Source organism: Caretta caretta, chromosome 15, assembly GCF_965140235.1.
Source record: "Caretta caretta isolate rCarCar2 chromosome 15, rCarCar1.hap1, whole genome shotgun sequence".
NCBI classification, from domain to species: domain Eukaryota; kingdom Metazoa; phylum Chordata; order Testudines; family Cheloniidae; genus Caretta; species Caretta caretta.
Genome location: NC_134220.1, coordinates 13824350 through 13842877, shown reverse-complemented (window position 1 = coordinate 13842877; position 18528 = coordinate 13824350). Strand labels below are relative to the sequence as shown.

Below are 18528 nucleotides of genomic sequence, written 5' to 3'. Positions count from 1 at the left end.
AGTGGACAGGAAGGGAGAGCTGGGGGGTGGGGTGTCAGAAGAGAGAGTAGGAGTAAAAGAAAAGTAGCATATCCAGGTGTTGTGCCCCATGCTCTGTCACATCTGCCGTCCTACTGGGAAGGATAAAAATAACAGCAAAGACCGTCAAGCCTCATGCTTCTGGGCAGGAACATGTTGTCAGCTGGGGTCTGAAGAGATTCCTCACCTTCCCTGGCCCTCTCCTCCCTGTAACAGAAGTAGCATAAGGAGAGGGGCTGGTTTTCTTTGACAATGCTGACAGGAGTGGAGGATTCTCCAAAGGCTCAGAGCGGTGGGTCTGATGAGCAGCAAAGATTGGCATCCAAATCTTATGGGCTTATCCAAGCCTCATTGGTCTATGAACTAGACTGGAAACTTCACAAGAACAAGCTTTCTCTTGAGGTTCAGGTTCTATCCCATTCCAGCCAGGACAGCGAGAAAGGTTGTTCTTGTGAGATCTGGGCATTTGGACTGTGGGTGTGGTTTAAACCAGAAGGCACATGGAAATGAAAGTCACCTGAGTATTTGCAACCTTCAGAAAAGTGTGGGTTAGGTTTGGCTCAAGTTTAGAGGGAAAACTGAGGCCAGAGGTCTGTTCTAAGTGTATTCAAACTGCGGCAGACATCCCTAACTGTTTAGGCCACTGAGGAACAGATGGAACAGGTGGTGTCTAGGGAGGACACATGGTGGATTCCCTGGAGAACCCATCAAAGGGCTTTGCTCTGTCGAGAATAAATGAGAATAATCAGGCTTGGGTAGAGCTTGTGGAGTTCTCAGGCTGTTGCTGTGAGCAGAAGCCCTGCGGCTGGTTTATTACTTACATTTTCAGCCAGCACTCTGATGCACCATCTGCGTGTGTGTGCAGATATCATATTGTTAATCAGCTCGGTGGTATAACATCCTTGCTGCGCTTCATTGAATTGCCATACTGAAAAGTCCACTACGCAAGGGTAAAATAGAAACCTGTCTGTCAGGAAGATGCTCTGAAATCACTGCATATTTATAGAACTCTTGAGCCTTCGCAGATGCAGCTCTTCATTCCATCCTCCCAGGAGCCTGAAGATCTCCACATATTGGCCAGAGACTTGGGGGTGTCTCTCAGCATATGCTTAAAGGTCAGGGGCCCCTGGCCCAAGTGGGTTCTGCTCCTGTAGATTGGGGGATCCCAGTCCCTGGCCTGGGCAGGCATGTCCTACCCATAGATAAGGGGTGCTGGTCCCTGGCCCAACTGGTACTTGCTCACCATAGGTTGGGGGGTGGCAATCCCTGGTCCAGGCTGGCACATGCCCCTCATAAATGGGGGAGGGGGTCCCTGCACATGTGGCCCCCTAGGTCAGTGGGTCCCAGTCCCTGGCATGTACTGACAGCTGATGCTTCATTTTAGCTTTGACCTTACAGATGCATAAAAAACAACCCTACTGTGACTGGACTGCACGAAGTCCCGGGAGGGTTTCTTGGTTTTCAGGGGATTCCTGCCTCATCAGACTAGGGGCTCGTGAGATCTTTGTCCAGCCAGGCCTCCTGGGGTTTCTTTCCTTGTACCTGGTGAGTACTCTTGCCTCGGGTTGTCCACAGGCTTTCGCTGTGCTGCCTGCTCAGGAATGGTGCCACTGGTGGACCAAAGCCTTGAACTATCACATAACCACGGCTCCCTCTAAGCTGTGCTCGTGTGCCCGGGCACACAGATCCTAAACCCCACACACATGGCGAAACACCATACGCACAAACATTTGCACAGAAGAAATTTTTTGCGCACACGGCCTGTCAAAAATTAGAGGGAACATTGCACATAACTAAAACGGCTGCTAATGAAAATAACCCTGAAGAGTTTATTAATTTGCCCTCCCTCTGCATCAGCTTAGGCCGTCACTGGCTCTGTGGGCATAAACATTTGCAGTTCTCAGTGTTTCATGTTTCCTGTTGCTTAGGAAAAATAAACATTTTCTTTCTTCGTTGCCAACAACAACCACCATCAGATAAACGGGAAACAGAGTCTGGTCACAGAGAGATTGGACTTGAGGATTCCTAAGGCGAATGGCAGGAGAGGGGCCTTGGTCTGTGTGTATAAGGAGCTCTGTTCCTGCATCTTCCCCTGCCTTAGCCCATCTTCACATTCCTGATGGCTTTTTCTTCACATTGATCAGAATGCAGCCCAGAGGACATGGGCTTGTCCTGTGATGAGTGCTCTGTGTCTGTGTATATGTAAATAGTTAATAGATTTGGTGCCAGAAGATGGCATTCAAGAATATGCATTGTTCCGGGTTTCGTAAGATCAATAAAATATCTTGTGCTGACTTTCTTTGTGCAACTCTTTACATCAGGGCCTAACAGGTCCCACTGGGCAGAGCTACCAGGGTGCTGTACACCACAAAACAAGCAGGGGCTGGCCTACATCACAGAATAATGGTCCCTTTCAGCCATGAAGTGGCTATGATTCTCTGGTAGCATTAGCGAGCATGGACTCTGGTACAGTGTCTGAGATGCCCTGATTCGGTGTGGAAGTGACTCCCTGTGAGGAAGCAGAACTTTACTGCTAAACAGTAGCTTCAGAGCACTTTGGAATCCCAACCCGCTCTGGGTTAGAGGAAGGGCTTGCTAAACCCAGGGGGGCAAAGGTGATCAGTGCTACTGAATAGGAGTGTTCTTCTTTTGAATCACGGCTGGTGCTGCCACTCCCGGGAGCAAGAAGCCGTGCACACACCCCAGGAGTGAGGGGGAGGCAGCTGTCCTGGAGCAGAACCACAGAGACAAGAACCTGGGCACGGATGGCAGCAATTTCTTACCCTACAGTGTGGGAGAAAATAGCTTTACTTACGAGTGTAAAGACACAGGGATCTTCCCCCTCCCCTGAGAGAGGATGGAGGAGGGCGAGTGCAGAAGTACAATGCCCGTGAGTGCGGACTCTTTGGTCCTAAAGGAGGATGATTTTGCCTGTGAAGGTTTGCCCCTCCAGTGGCCAGAGTATCCATGGGATCAGTCAAGGAAGCAGCAAACACTGGGTCAGCACAGACCGTGTGGAGGGAGAGAAGGGGGCTGGTTGAGAACGAGACTGTCCCCACTCCCACAGGGAAAGGAGCAGCAGGAAAGACCTGGACTGCTGTAATGGTTTGCAGGGCAGTGTCGCAGGAAGCTCTCGGAGGGTGGCTGTCGTTCTGATTCCTGAGTCCTGCAGTGCTCCTCCGTTGTAGGAGAGCAGGTGGCCTGGGCCGCTGGGAAGGGATCAGTGAACTGCAATGCTCTTGTGGCTACTGAATAGCGTCTGTGCCATGACGAAGCCCATCAGATGAATGAAATGACAGAAGGAATTGCTTTGAACTGGTTATCCCAGAAGGCTGAGCTCTGCGTGCTCCACACAGGTACTTATATGAGCAGTGTGACACAGAGGCACTAGAAAAGGGCAAATATAGTACTTGTCTATAAACGGGAATAAGGACAATCCAGGGAAATATAGACCAACCAGCTTAACTTGGGTCCCCAGAAAGATAATGGAGCAAATAATCAATCAATCAATTTGTAACCACCTAGAAGAAACTAAGGTGATAAGTAACACCTTTACAAATCAGCAGGGATTTGTCAAGAACAGGTGTTAAACCAACCTTATACCTATCTTTGACAGGGTAACAAGCCTTGTGGATAGGGTGGAAGTGGTGGTTGTGTTATATCTCGACTTTAGTAATGCTTTTGATACTTCCTCTCATGACCGTCTCAAAAACAAACTAGAGAAATATAGTCTAGACGAACCTACTGTAAGGCAGGTGCACAACTGGTTAGAAAAGTCTACTCCGAGTCCTTATCAATGGTTCACAACCAAGCCAGAAGGGCATATCAAGTGGAGTCCCGCAGAGATCTGTCCTGGGTCTGGTTCTATACAATATCTTCATAAATGATTTGGTTAATAGCCTAGAGAGTACACTTATACAGTTTACAGACGATTCCAAGCTGGGAGGGATTGCAAGCATTTTGGAGGACAGGATTAAAATTCAAAATGATTTTGACAGACTAGAGAACTGATCTGAAATAAGATAAAATCCAATGTGGACAAATGCAAAGTGCCACACTTAGGAAGGAATAATCGACTGCACAAATACAAAATGGGAAATGCTGGCCTAGGAAGGGGAGACAAGGTGGGTGAGGTAATATCTTTGATTGGACCAAACTCTTTTGGTGAGAGAGACACATGTTCAAGCTTACAGAGAGCTCTTCAGGTCTGGGAAATTTATGTCCAGTGTCACAGCTAAATACAAGATGGAATAGATTTTTTTTTTTTAGTGCAAATAGTTAACACATCTTTCAAGGGACCATTCAAGGTGAAGTGGCCTGTTAACGCCCCTCCAGTCATAGGGAAGAAAGGAGGGGGAGAAGCAGATGGGGGAGGTTGTTAGTGGGTTATCAATTGTTGTAATAAGCCATAAATCCACTGTCTCTATTCAAAAAGAAAAGGAGTACTTGTGGCACCTTAGAGACTAACCAATTTATTTGAGCATGAGCTTTCGTGAGCTACAGCTCACTTCATCCGATTAAGTGAGCTGTAGCTCACGAAAGCTCATGCTCAAATAAATTGGTTAGTCTCTAAGGTGCCACAAGTACTCCTTTTCTTTTTGCAAATACAGACTAACACGGCTGTTACCCTGAAACCTGTCTCTATTCAGTCCATGACTTTTAGTGTCTAGCAAAGTTATGAATTCAAGCTCCCAGGTTTCCCTTTTGAAAGTTCTGTGCAGGTTCCCTGCAACAATAAGGACTGATAGGTCAGTTATAGTGTGATCGCTTTGTGAAAAATGTTCACCCACAGGTGAGGCAGTGGTTTGCTTTTCATCCTGTGTGAGTTAACAGGAGAGTGCAGTGATTGTCTGGTTTCACCTACATAGTTGCTATTGGGACATTTAGTGCACTGGATGTGGTAGACCACATGTTGTGATAGGCATGTGTAGGATCCATGGATCGTGAAAGGTGTGGGGGGGGGGCGGGGGGTTGTTTATCATTATAGCAGTGGAGCTCGAATGCTTGTTTCTTTCACCAACAGAAGTTGGTCCAATAAAAGACATTACTTCACCCACCTAATATCCCGGGACCAACCATGGCTACAACACCACTGCCGAAGGAGGAGTACTGCAGAAAGATGTGGGGGTTATAGGGGATCACAGACTAAACAGGAGTCAACAATGTAACCCTGTCGCAAAAAAAAAAGCGAACATCGTTCTGGGATGTATTTGCAGAAGTAGGGTAAGCAGGACATGAGAAGTAATTCTTCCAATCTGCTCGGCGCTGATACGGCCTCAATGGGAGTATTGTGTCCAGTTCCGAGTGCTGCACTTCAGGAAAGATGTGGAGAAAGTCCAGAGGAGAGCCACAAAAATGATTAAAGGTCTAGAAACCAGGACCTGTGAGGGAAGATTAAAAAAATTGGGTTTGTTTAGTCTGGAGAAGAGAAGACTGAGAGGGGACATGATAACATCTTCAAGTATGTAAAAGGTTGTTATCAAGAGGAGGGAGATAAATTGTTCTCCTTAACCACTGAGGACAGGACACAAAGCAATGGACTTAAATTGCAGCAAGATTTAGGTTAGAAATTAGGAAAAGCTTCCTAATTGTCAGGGTAGTCCATGCCAGGAAGTGAAGTATGTCAAAAAAGGCCAGTATGGAGGCTGGGCAGTAGGAGAGCTCTCAGGTTCCTTGGATGAGGGCAAATCACTGGGTTTTCCACCTTGAAGGTGGGATCACAAATGTAAGTGATGGAGGGGAGGGAGAGAAACAAGCTGAGCCTGTTCCCCTGCAGGGCAGGTTATAGCCCCCCAGTAGGAGTCGTATCCAATATTAAACGGATCTAAGCCAGGATTGCAGTATAGTTAGCCCTTCTCAGCTGGCTGGGAACAAGAATGTCAATGTGTTATCTGTGTTGTGGTGGCACCTGGGGTCCATTGTGCAAGGCGCTGTACAAACCCAGAACAAAGCAATGAACGCTGCCCCAATGAGGGCAGTCTAAGTAGAAGACAGAGCCCAGTGGGAGACCGCAAGGAACCAATGAGAGGGTGTTGGTCAGCAGGACGGGCAGTGGGCTTTGCACACCGGTAGCCTCATTGTTGTCAAGTTTTTTGTTGACCGAAAATGTCCTGCTTTGCTGCTGCTCCTGGGTCTCTGTGGCTGAGCTGCCCTGTTTGCAGCCTCCTGCCAAGCATGGTGTTTGACCTCCACACGCAGAACTCTGTGAGCTCTACACGCAGGAGCCAGCTCCGGGACAATTGCCCTGCCCCTAGCTGGAGAGGTTAAGGGTCCATTGCAGCTCGTGAATGTGGATGGGACACTGACCGGGGAGGCTGGCTGTTTCCCACGTGGCCTCATGTGATGTCTGTCATGTTCTGCAGTGTGCCCAGGGTGATGTCCGTGCGAAGCCTGGGAGAACGGAGCAGGCAGTCTAGTCTGTTCCTTGCGGGGCTGTCTGCTGTCCCCTGGGATCAGACCTTTCCCCCTCTTATTCCGGGCTGGAGTTTCACAGTCAACCAACTGCCTGCTGGGAATCTGCTCATTTTTCAGAGGCCGCCCTCCCAATGTGCTGCTTAGCCCTGTGTGTGTATCATTCCAGCCTGCCCCAGGAGGGAGAAATACCTACGGAAGGGAGAGACCTTGGCTCATTAGTGTCCCCAGGGCTTTTACTCGGGGCTTTCGTCAGTATGGGATAGACAGCTGGATAGTCACTCAAACTCCATATTGCAAATCCTTTGTCTTGTTCCCTTGGCTGGGAAACATCAGTTCACAAACCCCAGGCAGTGAATATCCCCTTCTTAGCGGGCTCTTGTCTGTGCTCTGTGGGAGGGTTTGGAAAGTCCTATAAAAGCCAATGAGAATTAGCTGCATAAATCCTCCCACCATGTCCTGAGCAGGACAGACTCCTGGGGCCACCCTGATAGTGAGAAGCAACCTATCCCATGGGCAGTCAGCAGGACCATTAGCGGAGTAAGGCACTCCCCCAGACATGACTAAGGGTCTCACAATCCAGCCAGCAGCCCCACGGGAGGGAGGATTGTAAGGCTCGCTGGCAGACATTGCTCGAGAGTGATGCACGGTCCTCCCTTCCCCAGACTGATTTCCATGGCCCCAGGCTCCACCTTCACAGGCTCCAGGAGCAGCTTTTGGCTCCTCAGCTGTGATGGCCTCTCTTTCCTTTTGGCCCATTGGAATTTTATCTCCCCTCCAGATCAGGGAGGGGGAGGGAAGGCACCGACACAACTAAGTAGTTAATGCTTTTCTTCGGGAAAGTGAAGCCGCCAAGAGAGGCTTTGGCAGCAGCATTCCAGCCCCAGCACTCACTCCTAATGGAGCTGCAGGTCAGGAGGAGCGATCATGGTTTACAGAAGAGGAGACAGGGTGACATCAAAGCCGACAGTCGGGTCTTCTACCCCATCCCTGCTCCAGGGCACAAAGTGAGCCCGGCTGAGCCCATACTGCCCGGCACATGGCTTCAGTGCAGTAGGGGGTGGAATCCAACATCGACAAGCAGGACATGTTTCCTGAGCCACCTCTCTCCCCTGGAGAGGCTCCAGGCCAGGGATGTGTCTCCGGTGACCAGAGCGATGAGTCCAGCCAAGTAGGTTCTTATCTCTGGCTAGAAAAGTCTCCAGAGAATTCCGTGGCAAATGGCACCCAGCCTCTCGGCCAGCCCCTGGGCAGCTTTGCGTGTCTGGCTGTGGCTAACGCCGGTGGTTTCCAGGGAATTTCCGATGGTTGTGCTAACACGTGGGCAGCTCCAGCAATGGGGCAGATTGGCTGTGGCAGTGAATTCTCTACCCCTTCTATGCCAGTGCATAGGGAGCCACCCTGCACCAGGGGCCCAGATACCATGTGCAGAGCCAACTCTGTCAGCTCCGTGCTGCTCTTCGGGCCTCCCTCGCTCAGCAGTGCAGGGTGCTCTGAGGCCTGGAAGAGGTGCACAGGGGGCAGGTCGGGGTGGGGTCAGAGCCGGGAGGGCTGGGGCAAGGCTGGAGGCAAGCCCAGAGGTCCAGTGGCTCTGGATAGCTGCAGTGGCCCATTGCAACAGGGCACAAGTTAGCCAAATCGGCCCCGGAATAGGGGAGAGACAAACTGCCTCCTCTCGGTCTCTGGACCGGCACCAGTGTGCATCTGGCCGATAATGTCGACAGGGCTCAGGTGTTTCTATCCCCACACGGCTCAGGGCAGGATGATGGCCTCCACCAGCATAGGCGGCAGGTATAATAGGCCAGGGCAGGCTGAGCCTGCCGTGGCCGCTGGTTGCGGGGTTTGCAGGGAAGTTTTTGCTTATTGTTATGCCCCAGGCAGGATCCGGGGAGGCTGGGGAGGTGGTATCTGCTACTCAGCTTCCTGGGCTCATGAATGATCTCCCTGGACTCCAGAGGGATTACTGATGAATCCAGGAAGCTAAATAACACATACCGCCTCCTCAGCCACCCCAGAACCTGCATGGCGTATATAAAAAGCTCAGGATCTTTGGAAGAGCTCGCGGAGCAGCTTGGGGCCTTAGGAGGGGAGCCGCGGCATGGCTGGGGGCTCCTTTGGCCTTAGGGAGGGGGAGAGGGAGCTCAGGGTCCCAGCTGGTCTGGGGGTCCTCCAGTCGCGGGGCAGGGTGTCTCGGGGGGTCCTTGGGAGGAAGGGGTGGGGTGGAGGGTGGGCTAGCCTCCCTGAAGGGGGGCTCCATCCACCACCCATGTCCATCAGCACTTGCAAAAGTAGAGCTAACAAGATCCTGCCATCGAGAGACCCACCAGCTCCTCCAGCAAAGCAAGGGCAAACCATGGGGGATGGTCCTAATACGTCTAAGGTTAAAAAACAAAAAAACCAAGCAAGTGGGAAAAATTCCAGGCCTTCTCTGTATGTCAGAAGGGCACAAACGCAGATGGGTAAAACTCTTTTGCAGGTCCCTCTTTAATCTAACCAGCCCATGACTCCACATGTCCTCCAGTCACGAGGGGCCCTGAGGCCAGAGGCCACTCACCACTGGGGCTCATTTCTGTTGTGCAATCCACTGGCTCCCCCCTTGCACTTGTCCTTTGCCCCAGTCCCGTGGATGCTCCTTGCAGGGTCCCTTCTGGGCCTGTGGAATCGAGACACCTCCATCTCTAGCTGTCCTTGCTGTGTAGCAGGTCCTGCCCCGGCGTCTGAGGTGAGCACCCTTTATCTGGTGCAGCCTGCACGGTGCCTGACAAAGAGAGAGCCCCATCAGTCGGGGGCTATTCTGGACTCAGCCGCAGAGTCCTTAGTGTGCATCCCAGGTGAGCAGCACAGCGATATTCTGACAGCTCATCTTGTTACCAGCCTTGCTGTAAAAGTCTGGGAACCTCTTATTCGGTAAGGCTCTGCTCTTGTGAGCTGCTGGTGTGAGAGGAGTGCCCAGGGGACAGATCAGGACAGGCCGCACCTGCGTCCCCCGCCTCCTCTTTGTCAGAAACCATCGACTTGTTCTTGGTGGCCTGGGCTTAAGGGCCGTGTGTAGTGTTCCTGGGTGCTGTTCAGCAGCTGACCTGCCGCCTCCCGGAGCTGGGGCGATTGCTATAGCGTGCAAAGCGCTTTGGGATGTAAGATTGATTAGCTCATTATGAGACCTGAGTCTGGTTTCTCAGACAAGGACAGCAGGAGGTGATCGCCACCGAGCTAGAGGAGCGTCTGGCTGGCTGCGACAGGGCAGGACGGGCTGGCGGAGTAATGCTAGCAATGAGTGGCGAGACTACCATGTGCCTTCACGTGACCTGCCAAGTTCCTGTGTCAGTCCCTGCAGCCTGTCCGGACCAGAGGGCACTGTGCTGTGATCTAGATGTTAGCCATGATAGCGGAATTAATGCCAAGGGCTTCACACTTCATTACAGCCCACATGAATGGAACTATTGTGCTGGAACAGAGATGGCAATTTGTGGGATTAAACTGCAGCTCCATCCGTAGAAAACCAGCCAGCGCCGCGTCCCGCTGACCGTAAGGTCCCTGGCTGGGTGATGCAGGGGGTGGCCTGTCTGCTGGCACCTGCGAGACCGGGCTGTGCGAGTCTGTCAGCACAGCGAGGTCCCATTTAAGTCACAGGGAACTAGAGAACTAAAGGAAACAAATGAGTCGAGCCTAGCGGCTCCAATGACCCCGATTCCCTCAGGATAAAGGGAGCTTCCCTCCCCTCAGCGTCTTGCCCCGTCTGTCTTGCTTCTAACGTGGCCGAGGGATATCTCCCTTACCCGGTCACTGCCCCTGGAGGGAAGAATCCAAGCATCAGCAGCCGTGAAGGAGTTTGCTGTATGCTCCTGTGACACCAGTGGGCTTTGTAACCTACTGGAACTAGGTCAGCTATAACTTATTAGCCACTGCCTAGCCCAGCTGGGCTGCCAGGGACCGAGCAGGGTGTGCAGTGGCTGGAGGAGCAGGGCGGCGGAATAGCCTGAGCCTCCACAGACTCCCTCTGCCGTGTCACTTGGACCAGCATTTTCAAATGTGGATGCCTAAAATGAAGCAACTGCGTCCACGTTTGAGCAGCCGAATTACGCAGGCTGAGCGCTGTGTAATTCCCACCGGTGGCCCTGTGGGTTTGGGTTGCTTACTTTTAGGCAGCCAAGTTTGAGAATGTTGGCACTGTCCTCTCTGCACCCCAGCTGACCCTGCTGTGAAAGGGAGAACTGCAGTCCTGACTTAGCTCTCCGGGGAGACGGCTGGCTTAATCGGTGGGACTAGCTGTATGATGAAAAGCGCCATATGAAAGGTTAAGTGTCAATCACCGCATAAGAGTAGTTCATGACCTTTCCCATGCCAGGACCCACCCCACTCCTGGCGCTCCCCTTCCATCTAGTTGGGATCGTCTCCCTCCCATTTAGCAATATGGGATGGGCAGGGTGGTCTTGACGCCTCTTGTGAACCTAGGGGGATGAGAACTCCTGCCATAGGACACAGGTTGGGGGCACTTCATTACAGTCACCACAGTCAGGGATCACACAGCGAATGCTCGCGCACTGAGCAGGGACTGCCAGGGGTCCTGTTCCGCAGATAGGAGCAGATGCTAGAAACGATAGGAAAATGATGAAGGGGGAACAAGGGGGATAGGAGAGACCCATGCGGGCCCCCCCATTCTCCCTCTGAATCCACGTATTCTTCTGCCAGCCTCTTGCTTTCCACAGGCAAAGCAGAGGTTTCTGCACCCCCCCAGCACAGCACCCGGACTCGAAGATGCTTCTGTCCCAAGTGCAAGGGAGAGTGAGGTGCATAATTAAACCATTGCCCGAGCACGGTGTGCTTGGGGTTAACGCCAATGAGCAGCCAACTGGGAAAAAGATGTGGCTGGGGGAATTTACTGCCTAGCAATTCCCTTCTTTCTCTGAGGGTCTGGGTTCCTGCCCAAAGCCTTTCCCGCTGACCGGCTGCCAAGGGAACACAGACCAGGAGCTGCTGTGGCTTACTGAGGTTGCAGCAGGTGCGCCCCGGCCTGGAGAGCAGCAGAGCCCAGTGGAGGGAGAGCACAAAGAACGGGGTGGGTTTGCTGCACAGAATGGTGGGAAGTAAGGAGGCTTCTCACCTGAAAGAGTGTTTGGGGGGAGCCGGTGTAATGGCTGGAATGCAGCTGGAAGACACTGCGGCAGGGTTGCTGTGGCATAGGCTAGAGGACAGGTTTGTGTAGCTGTCTATATGCCATGCTTTCTCCTGCCATCTGCACAAGTCACAGCTCTGTCTGCCTTTTGCCTAGGATGGGGCTCGGAAACACCATGCCTGGAAGGAGCAGAACCCCTGGATTTCCTCCTCGGTTAATACCATGGAGACTGGAGTCCCCATCAAGGGCTTCTCCAGGGGCACAGACAGGCCGGCAGCAAGCTGGAACCCACCTCGCTGCGGCGTGCCAGACCTACCCACCCTGCCAGACGGCCAGAATGGGCGGAACCGGCAGAAGCGGTTCGTCCTGTCGGGAGGACGCTGGGAGAAGACGGACCTCACCTACAAGTAAGACAGGCGCAGAACCAAAGTCACAAGCAGGGAGCGAGTCCCGGTCAGGATCTCCTTCCTAAAAGAGAGTTTCCGTTCGGTGCTTTCGTTCACTGAGCCTCGCCTATTACGGGCCTGTCCAAGCTGGGGAACTTGTTCAAGAAACAGGTTCAGGATGCTGGGGTGACAAGGGTATATATCACACAGACCAGTTAGGCCCACGCTGTCTCACCCACGTGCTCACCATAGACGTGACGGCCTTCACGCCCTCAGCCACTCACTCACCCCACCACCCCCACGCTATTCACACACCCACCAGCTCCGAGCACCCGTGTGCGCCCCCACAGTCACACACGCTCCTTCCCTCACACACACAACCACACACTCATTAACACACCCACACTCACGTATACACCCACTGGCTCAGACTTACAAACACCCCGGCCCTTATCTCCGCACACCCCACCAGGCACCAGTTCCACATGCTCACACAACACCCTCCCTCCCCGAGGCTTCCCTCTGCGTTTATTTTAAATAGTCCGTTCTAGTCATCATTTAGTGAAGTGCTTACAAACATGGCCTCAGTGTCCCCGAAATCACACCACATGATCTCTGATAGGAGTTTGCTGAGTGTGGTTAAGGGCCAGGGTTCTGCTGGCTGATCACACTCCATATTCTCTCCTCAGTGCACTTCTGCAATTGCTGTTAGCCTAAGGGAGTAAGAGGCACATGTGGAAAGGAGAACTTGCTCCTGTGCATCTTGATAAGGCCCAGAGAAATATCTTCACCGGGTATGCATTTAAATGACCTTAACTGAGCACAGGGGATGCTGCTATGCCAATAGCCTCCCGAGACTATCAGGGTAGTGGAAAGGCTTCCTCTTATCCCTGGCATCAGAGGAAAAAAACTTTGCTGATATGAACAAGCACCAACATTGTGCCGGGGAACTAAAATCCTGCTGCATCAGAGATTAAAAACATCACATTATCCAAAGGCAGAGTTACAGGGATGTGGGATATGAGGGGCTCATGCACCAGTTAGTGAAACAGCATTTCCCTTCAGCATGAGCCAGATGCTAGGAGCTGAAAACTTTTTCCATAGCTCTGAGAACTCCCATGTATACATGAGCACACAGGGTAGGTATGTCCATACATTAGCTCAGAGATATGCTGGCAAAGGTGTATCTAGGAATCTATTTAGACTGGTATCTGAGCGCCTCACCACACTAGAGGTGTGCACGAAGAGTGTGCACCTATACCAGAGTTCTCCCTCTTCTCCCGTTTCCCGGGAGCTGGCAACATTTCCAGAAATATGTCTTCCCTCTGGCTCCCATCCAGTTCTCCCCTCGCTACAAGAGCCAGGGAACAGCTGATGAAACTGAAAGGTGGCAAATTCAAAACTTGCAACCAGTGCACAATCAGACTGTGGAACTCATTGCCACACGATGTTGTTGAGGCCAAGGACTTAGCAGGATTCAGAGAAGGGTTAGATGTTTCTATGGGCAACAGGAGCAGGTAGAATTCTAATAGTACATATTAAAAAATAAAGCAAAGCTTTGGGGTGATCTTTAACTGCTAGGGCGGAGGAGGACATTTTCCCTGCGGGGCAACTGCCTCCTGTGGGGTTTTTCTTGCACTTTCCTCTGACACATCAGGTGCTGGTTATTGCTGGAGCCAGTACGCTGGGCTGGGTGGACATTGGTCTGGATCCGGTATGGCAATTCTTTTGTTCCCCCTTTCACAGCTGAGCACATCTGGATGTGGGCTTGATTCACCCCAGGCGGTGCATGGAGGTGTAAGCTGTAGCTCCCTGTTCCAGCAGGGCCTACTGCCGTTCAGAAGGGATCTGTGGGAGGACTGGCAGGGAGGGGGGCGTTTGGCATAAATGAGGGGTGCCTTAGCCAGGAAAGGAGAAGCAGAATGTCCTTAACAGCAAAGCTACCCACCTCAGACCCATAGCTACTGTCCTGCAGGTTCTCTTCCATACAGGGGCAGTTTGTTCTGTCTCTCACGCTGTTACGCTGGTTTTAGATGGAGGACATCTCATTCGCCGATTGTTCTCGGCCAGACGTGACTCCGACACCGAGCAGGTTTAAATGCAACATGGAGGCCAGGGTAACCTCTCCGGTGGGAGTGGTGGTGCTGCATGACTTGTAGCTATTCTAACCGCAGTGTCATCGCGCTACGGTCAGGAGCGGGGAGTGCAAGATAATGGGGAGTCCAGGGATTTCCAGGTGATTAGGGGACCAGTGGCGTTAATGCCGACGGTGCTGCTGGAGACTTTATCGGTGATTATTGTGGTGATGAGTACATTGTAACATTGATGGCAGTGGTTGTGCTGATGGCCAGACTGAATGTTGGTAGGATGGGTTGGCTGGGACCCCTTCCTAGGCTTTGAGGAGTCAAAGGTCATTGGCAAATGTTCCCTGACTTGTACCCAAGCCTTCAAGGCATGCGTGAACTGGCTGGAGGAAGTCGTAATTTAGAAATGTTTAGTGTACTACCTCCTCCCTGAACTTTGCTCTCCACTAGAATGACAATCCTGTCACTGTTTACAGCAGGGATGCTGAGTTAGCGTCTGATTCCGGGAGCCTTACTTATACTGCAGAGCAGTGACTCATGAGCAACCCTCCCCCCATTGGCGTTAATAGGGCTGCTCGTGAATGTGCTGTTCACTGGGATAACGAAAGGGTCGCAGGTTCAATCCCTTAGGGATCAGGATGGTCGCTTCGGTGGGGAGTGGAGGGGACCAGCTGACATCAACAAGCACCAACCTCCTGGGAATAAAATGCCTTTGCAGCAGAGTTTAGAGAGAATCAAATCACACCATCCAAACAGAGTTATGGGTGGGGGTAGACTGGAGGGATTATACCCCCTCCTAGGTACTGTTGCGGCATTTCACTCCAGCACATGCACCAAACAGCTTCCCTCTCCTCCTCCAAAGCCCTCCTAAAAAATACATGTCTACAAAGCTGTTCCAAAACCACCTCTGCAGGATTCCTTGCGCCACCTCAGCCTCAGCCTGGTATCTTGTATGCTAGGACCTGAGCTATACAGACTGTCTGAGCTAGAGTGTCCTCTTCTTGTGGCAAAGCCCAGGTCTGTTACTGTGTTTACATGGCCCCAGCGAACCAATGTTGCGTGGCAGATTGTTGGTAAAATGGAAAGCTGATGGTGGGATTTGTGGTAAGGACATTCCCTGTTGTCTTATGAAATTGTGATTTGCAGCCAGTGTAATGATGACAAAAGTTCAATGACTCATTAGTGCGGATTGTAATGATGATGGACATGGTGGCATTTACATTAATGGCCATTCTAATGCTGGTTGTGGTGACAACTAATGCATTGCGGTTCACACTGACCCTGATTTGCCGGTGAGATCCAGACTCATTACGCTGGTGTGGGGCTTGCTCCGATAGTGATTATGTTGGCTGAGGTGTTCTGATGCTCACAGTAGAGGGTAGCATCCCTTTTTACGATAGATGGCACTCCCTGCTGCTGCTAATGCCCGTGATGACGCTGCTCATACCAGTGCCAGTCTGACGCTGACCATTGTGTGATGTTGGGATGATAGTTCTTGGAAAACATCCGGTCAGTGTGCAGTGGCAGTCAGAAAAGCGAATAGAATGCTAGGAACCATTAGGAAAGGAACCGATAATAAGATGGAAAATATAATGCCACTGTCTAAATCCATGGTACACCCGCACCTTGAATACTGCGTGCAGTTCTGGTTGCCCCATCTCAAGAAAGATATATTAGAATTGGAAAAGGTACAGAGAAGGGAAAGAAAAATTATTAGGGGTATGGAACGGCTTCCGTATGAGGAGAGATTAAGCACACTGGAACTGTTCAACTTGGAAAAGAGACAACTAAGGGGGGATATGAAAGAGGTCTATAAAATCATGACTGGTGTGGAGAAAGTGAATGAGGAAGTGCTATTGACCCCTTCACATAACAGATGAATTAGGGGTCATGCAATGAAATTAGTAGGCAGCAGGTTTAAAACAAATATAAAGAAGTACTTCTTCACACAACACAGAGACAACCTGTGGAACTCGTTGCCAAGGGATGTTGTGAAGGCCAAAAGGATAACTGGGTTCAAAAAAGAATTAGATAAGTTCATGGAGGTTGGGTCCATGAATAGCTATTAGCCAAGATGGTCAGGGATGCAACCCCATGCTCTGGGTGTCCCTAAACCTCTGACTGCTAGAAGCTGGGATTGGACAACAGGGGATGGATCACTTGATAAATTGCCCTGTTCTGTTCACTCCCTCTGAAGCATCTGGCCAAACCGGCTACTGTTGGAAGACAGACTACTGGGCTAGGGGGACCATTGGTCTGACCCAATATGGCCATTGTTATGTTCTTATGATGGGCAGTGATCTCCTACCTCTAAATACTGCTTCTTAGAATTATAAGATTCCCATGGCAACTTGTGAACACGAAAGTGAGACGGACCATTGCGGAAGCGTTGAAAGTCTGGAGTGACGTGACACCACTAACCTTCACCGAAGTGCACGAGGGCCGAGCTGACATTGTTATTGATTTCACAAGGTAAGCCTGGAAGGGGAAGCCATTCTAATCCAAAAGCAAACGCCCCTCTTCCCCCACTGGGCTTGGTGTGAAAAGGACAGATCCCACCGCCCCCACTGGAGCTGGTCCAACTGTTGGCAGCAGATTGTTTATTCGCTGAAGTTAGTCCCATGTTCTGTTTCCAAACTTCGGTTTTCTTATTTAGTAGAAATAAATAGTCGTAGGAGGCTGCCTGGGCAAGGGCTATTGTTTTGTTATGTGCATGTACAGTACCTAGCGCACTGGGGCCCTGATCGGGTGCCACCATACAACAAAGAATCATTTATTTTACTAATTGGTTTATTATTGAAAATTGTTCGCCAATTAATTTATGCTACCACTTGTCAGCCAGGGATCTTTGACCAAGTGTTTGTTTTGGCTGCTTCCAGCTCTTCAGTCTCTCCCCGGATTGAATGACCTGACCTTTTGCCCCAAAACAAATTTAGCTTCTTGGTTAAATGAATCTTGACTCCAGGCCTGCACTTCACTTTCTGCAAAATATTTGCAGGAGCAAAACTTCACTCCAATGAATGTTTGCACAAAGCTAATAAAAGGGATTGTGGATCCCATCCAAGGGAGGAGGATGTGGGCTGTATTCCGTGTGTTTGTCTCCACTTCTCTGCACTGTTCACCTCTCTCCAGGGCTTTCTCAGTTCACAGGAGTTTGGCTTGAGTGAGGACTTGAGGATTTGGCCCAGGAAGTGTCCATGTGTTCCACACAATTCAGTTCTGCTGCCTTAATGATAGTAGCTTGATCAGCCTTCGCCTGAATTTTACAGGCTTGATGAAAGCTGAACAGGGGAAGGAACAAACACCGATAAGAAGCTAATAGCGTCTGTGGCCTGCTGTGAAGGCACTGGGCTTGTGTGAAGGTTCGGCCTCCCTATTTAGAACGAGGTTTGCAGGGACACGAGGGACGGCTCGAAGTTGAATGATACAAATAGGCTTGTGGTGCTGTTCTCAAGGCTCACCCTGGCTGCCAAGTGCGGTTTCCCTGAACTACCATGTGCTTGCCCTCCAGGTACTGGCATGGCGATAACCTGCCCTTTGACGGGCCTGGAGGCATCCTGGCGCATGCATTCTTCCCCAAGACCCACCGCGAGGGAGATGTCCATTTTGACTACGACGAGACCTGGACCATTGGGAACAACTTAGGTGTGTTGTGGATTCAGATGGAGGCATGGGTGTGTTTGGGGAGCGGGAGGCCACTGATAAATGTAAAAAGCGTTTAATTCAGAGAGAAGAGGCCTGAACAGGCTTGTCCGCACACCAGGGCAGGGCACTTCACATGGTCTGTGTCCTTGTCTCTTTCCAATCACAGTTAAGTGGGGTTCTAAGACCAGGTCACTCAAAGAGCCACCGCTAGAAAATAAAACAGGGGAGAGATGAAGGGAAACTAAGCCCCAGACACTGGGGTGGAGTGTTTTTCTGCCAAAGTCCTGTATAATTGGCAGGTCTCAGTCCCAGTCCCCATTGTCCACCATCTGTTTCCAAAACTTTTCTTCTTGAAAGTCTCTAAAGGGAAACAACACAGGCTCCCAATCTCTCACTTTGGCTTGGGAACACGCTGACCCCCCCCCCACAACATCTCATGGTCAATATGGGGGAGCAACTTGATTTCCAGATCAAGTAAAAACGATTTTCCTAATAATAGAGCCAGGCTGGTATCACTGTGGTGTTCAGGAATTAATGCCATAACATCTCACAAGATACATATGGTATCTTGAGATCTAATAGGATCACTGCCTAAGGCCTCAGTTCTTCTGCAAGATGCACAGATAACAACTCCCATCTATCCCCCTCCTCCACCCCAACATGATCTACAGGGAGAAGAGAGGGGGGAAAAAATCAACTAAGCTAACACCTTCCCTTCAGGGTCTCTCTGTACAGCTTGCCTTGTGTGGGTCAGTGTTTAGCACCCAGTCCTGCACCCACTGAAATCCATGGCAGTTTCCCCATTGACTTTTACTGACAGTTTATAAACTCCCTGGGGCCAGGGACTGTCTTTTTGTCTGTAGAGCATCAA

General features: G+C 51.0%; 1 protein-coding gene across 1 annotated transcript in view; it reads left to right on the top strand.

Moving 5' to 3' along the window:
- MMP11 (matrix metallopeptidase 11) overlaps positions 1-18528 on the top strand; it is a 34117-nt gene that overhangs the window by 3860 nt on the left and 11729 nt on the right. Inside the window, exons 2-4 of the mRNA XM_048821844.2 lie at positions 11699-11949; positions 16341-16484; positions 17524-17657. Coding sequence (XP_048677801.2) covers positions 11699-11949; positions 16341-16484; positions 17524-17657 — 529 coding nt within the window. The remainder of the gene's footprint in view (positions 1-11698; positions 11950-16340; positions 16485-17523; positions 17658-18528) is intronic.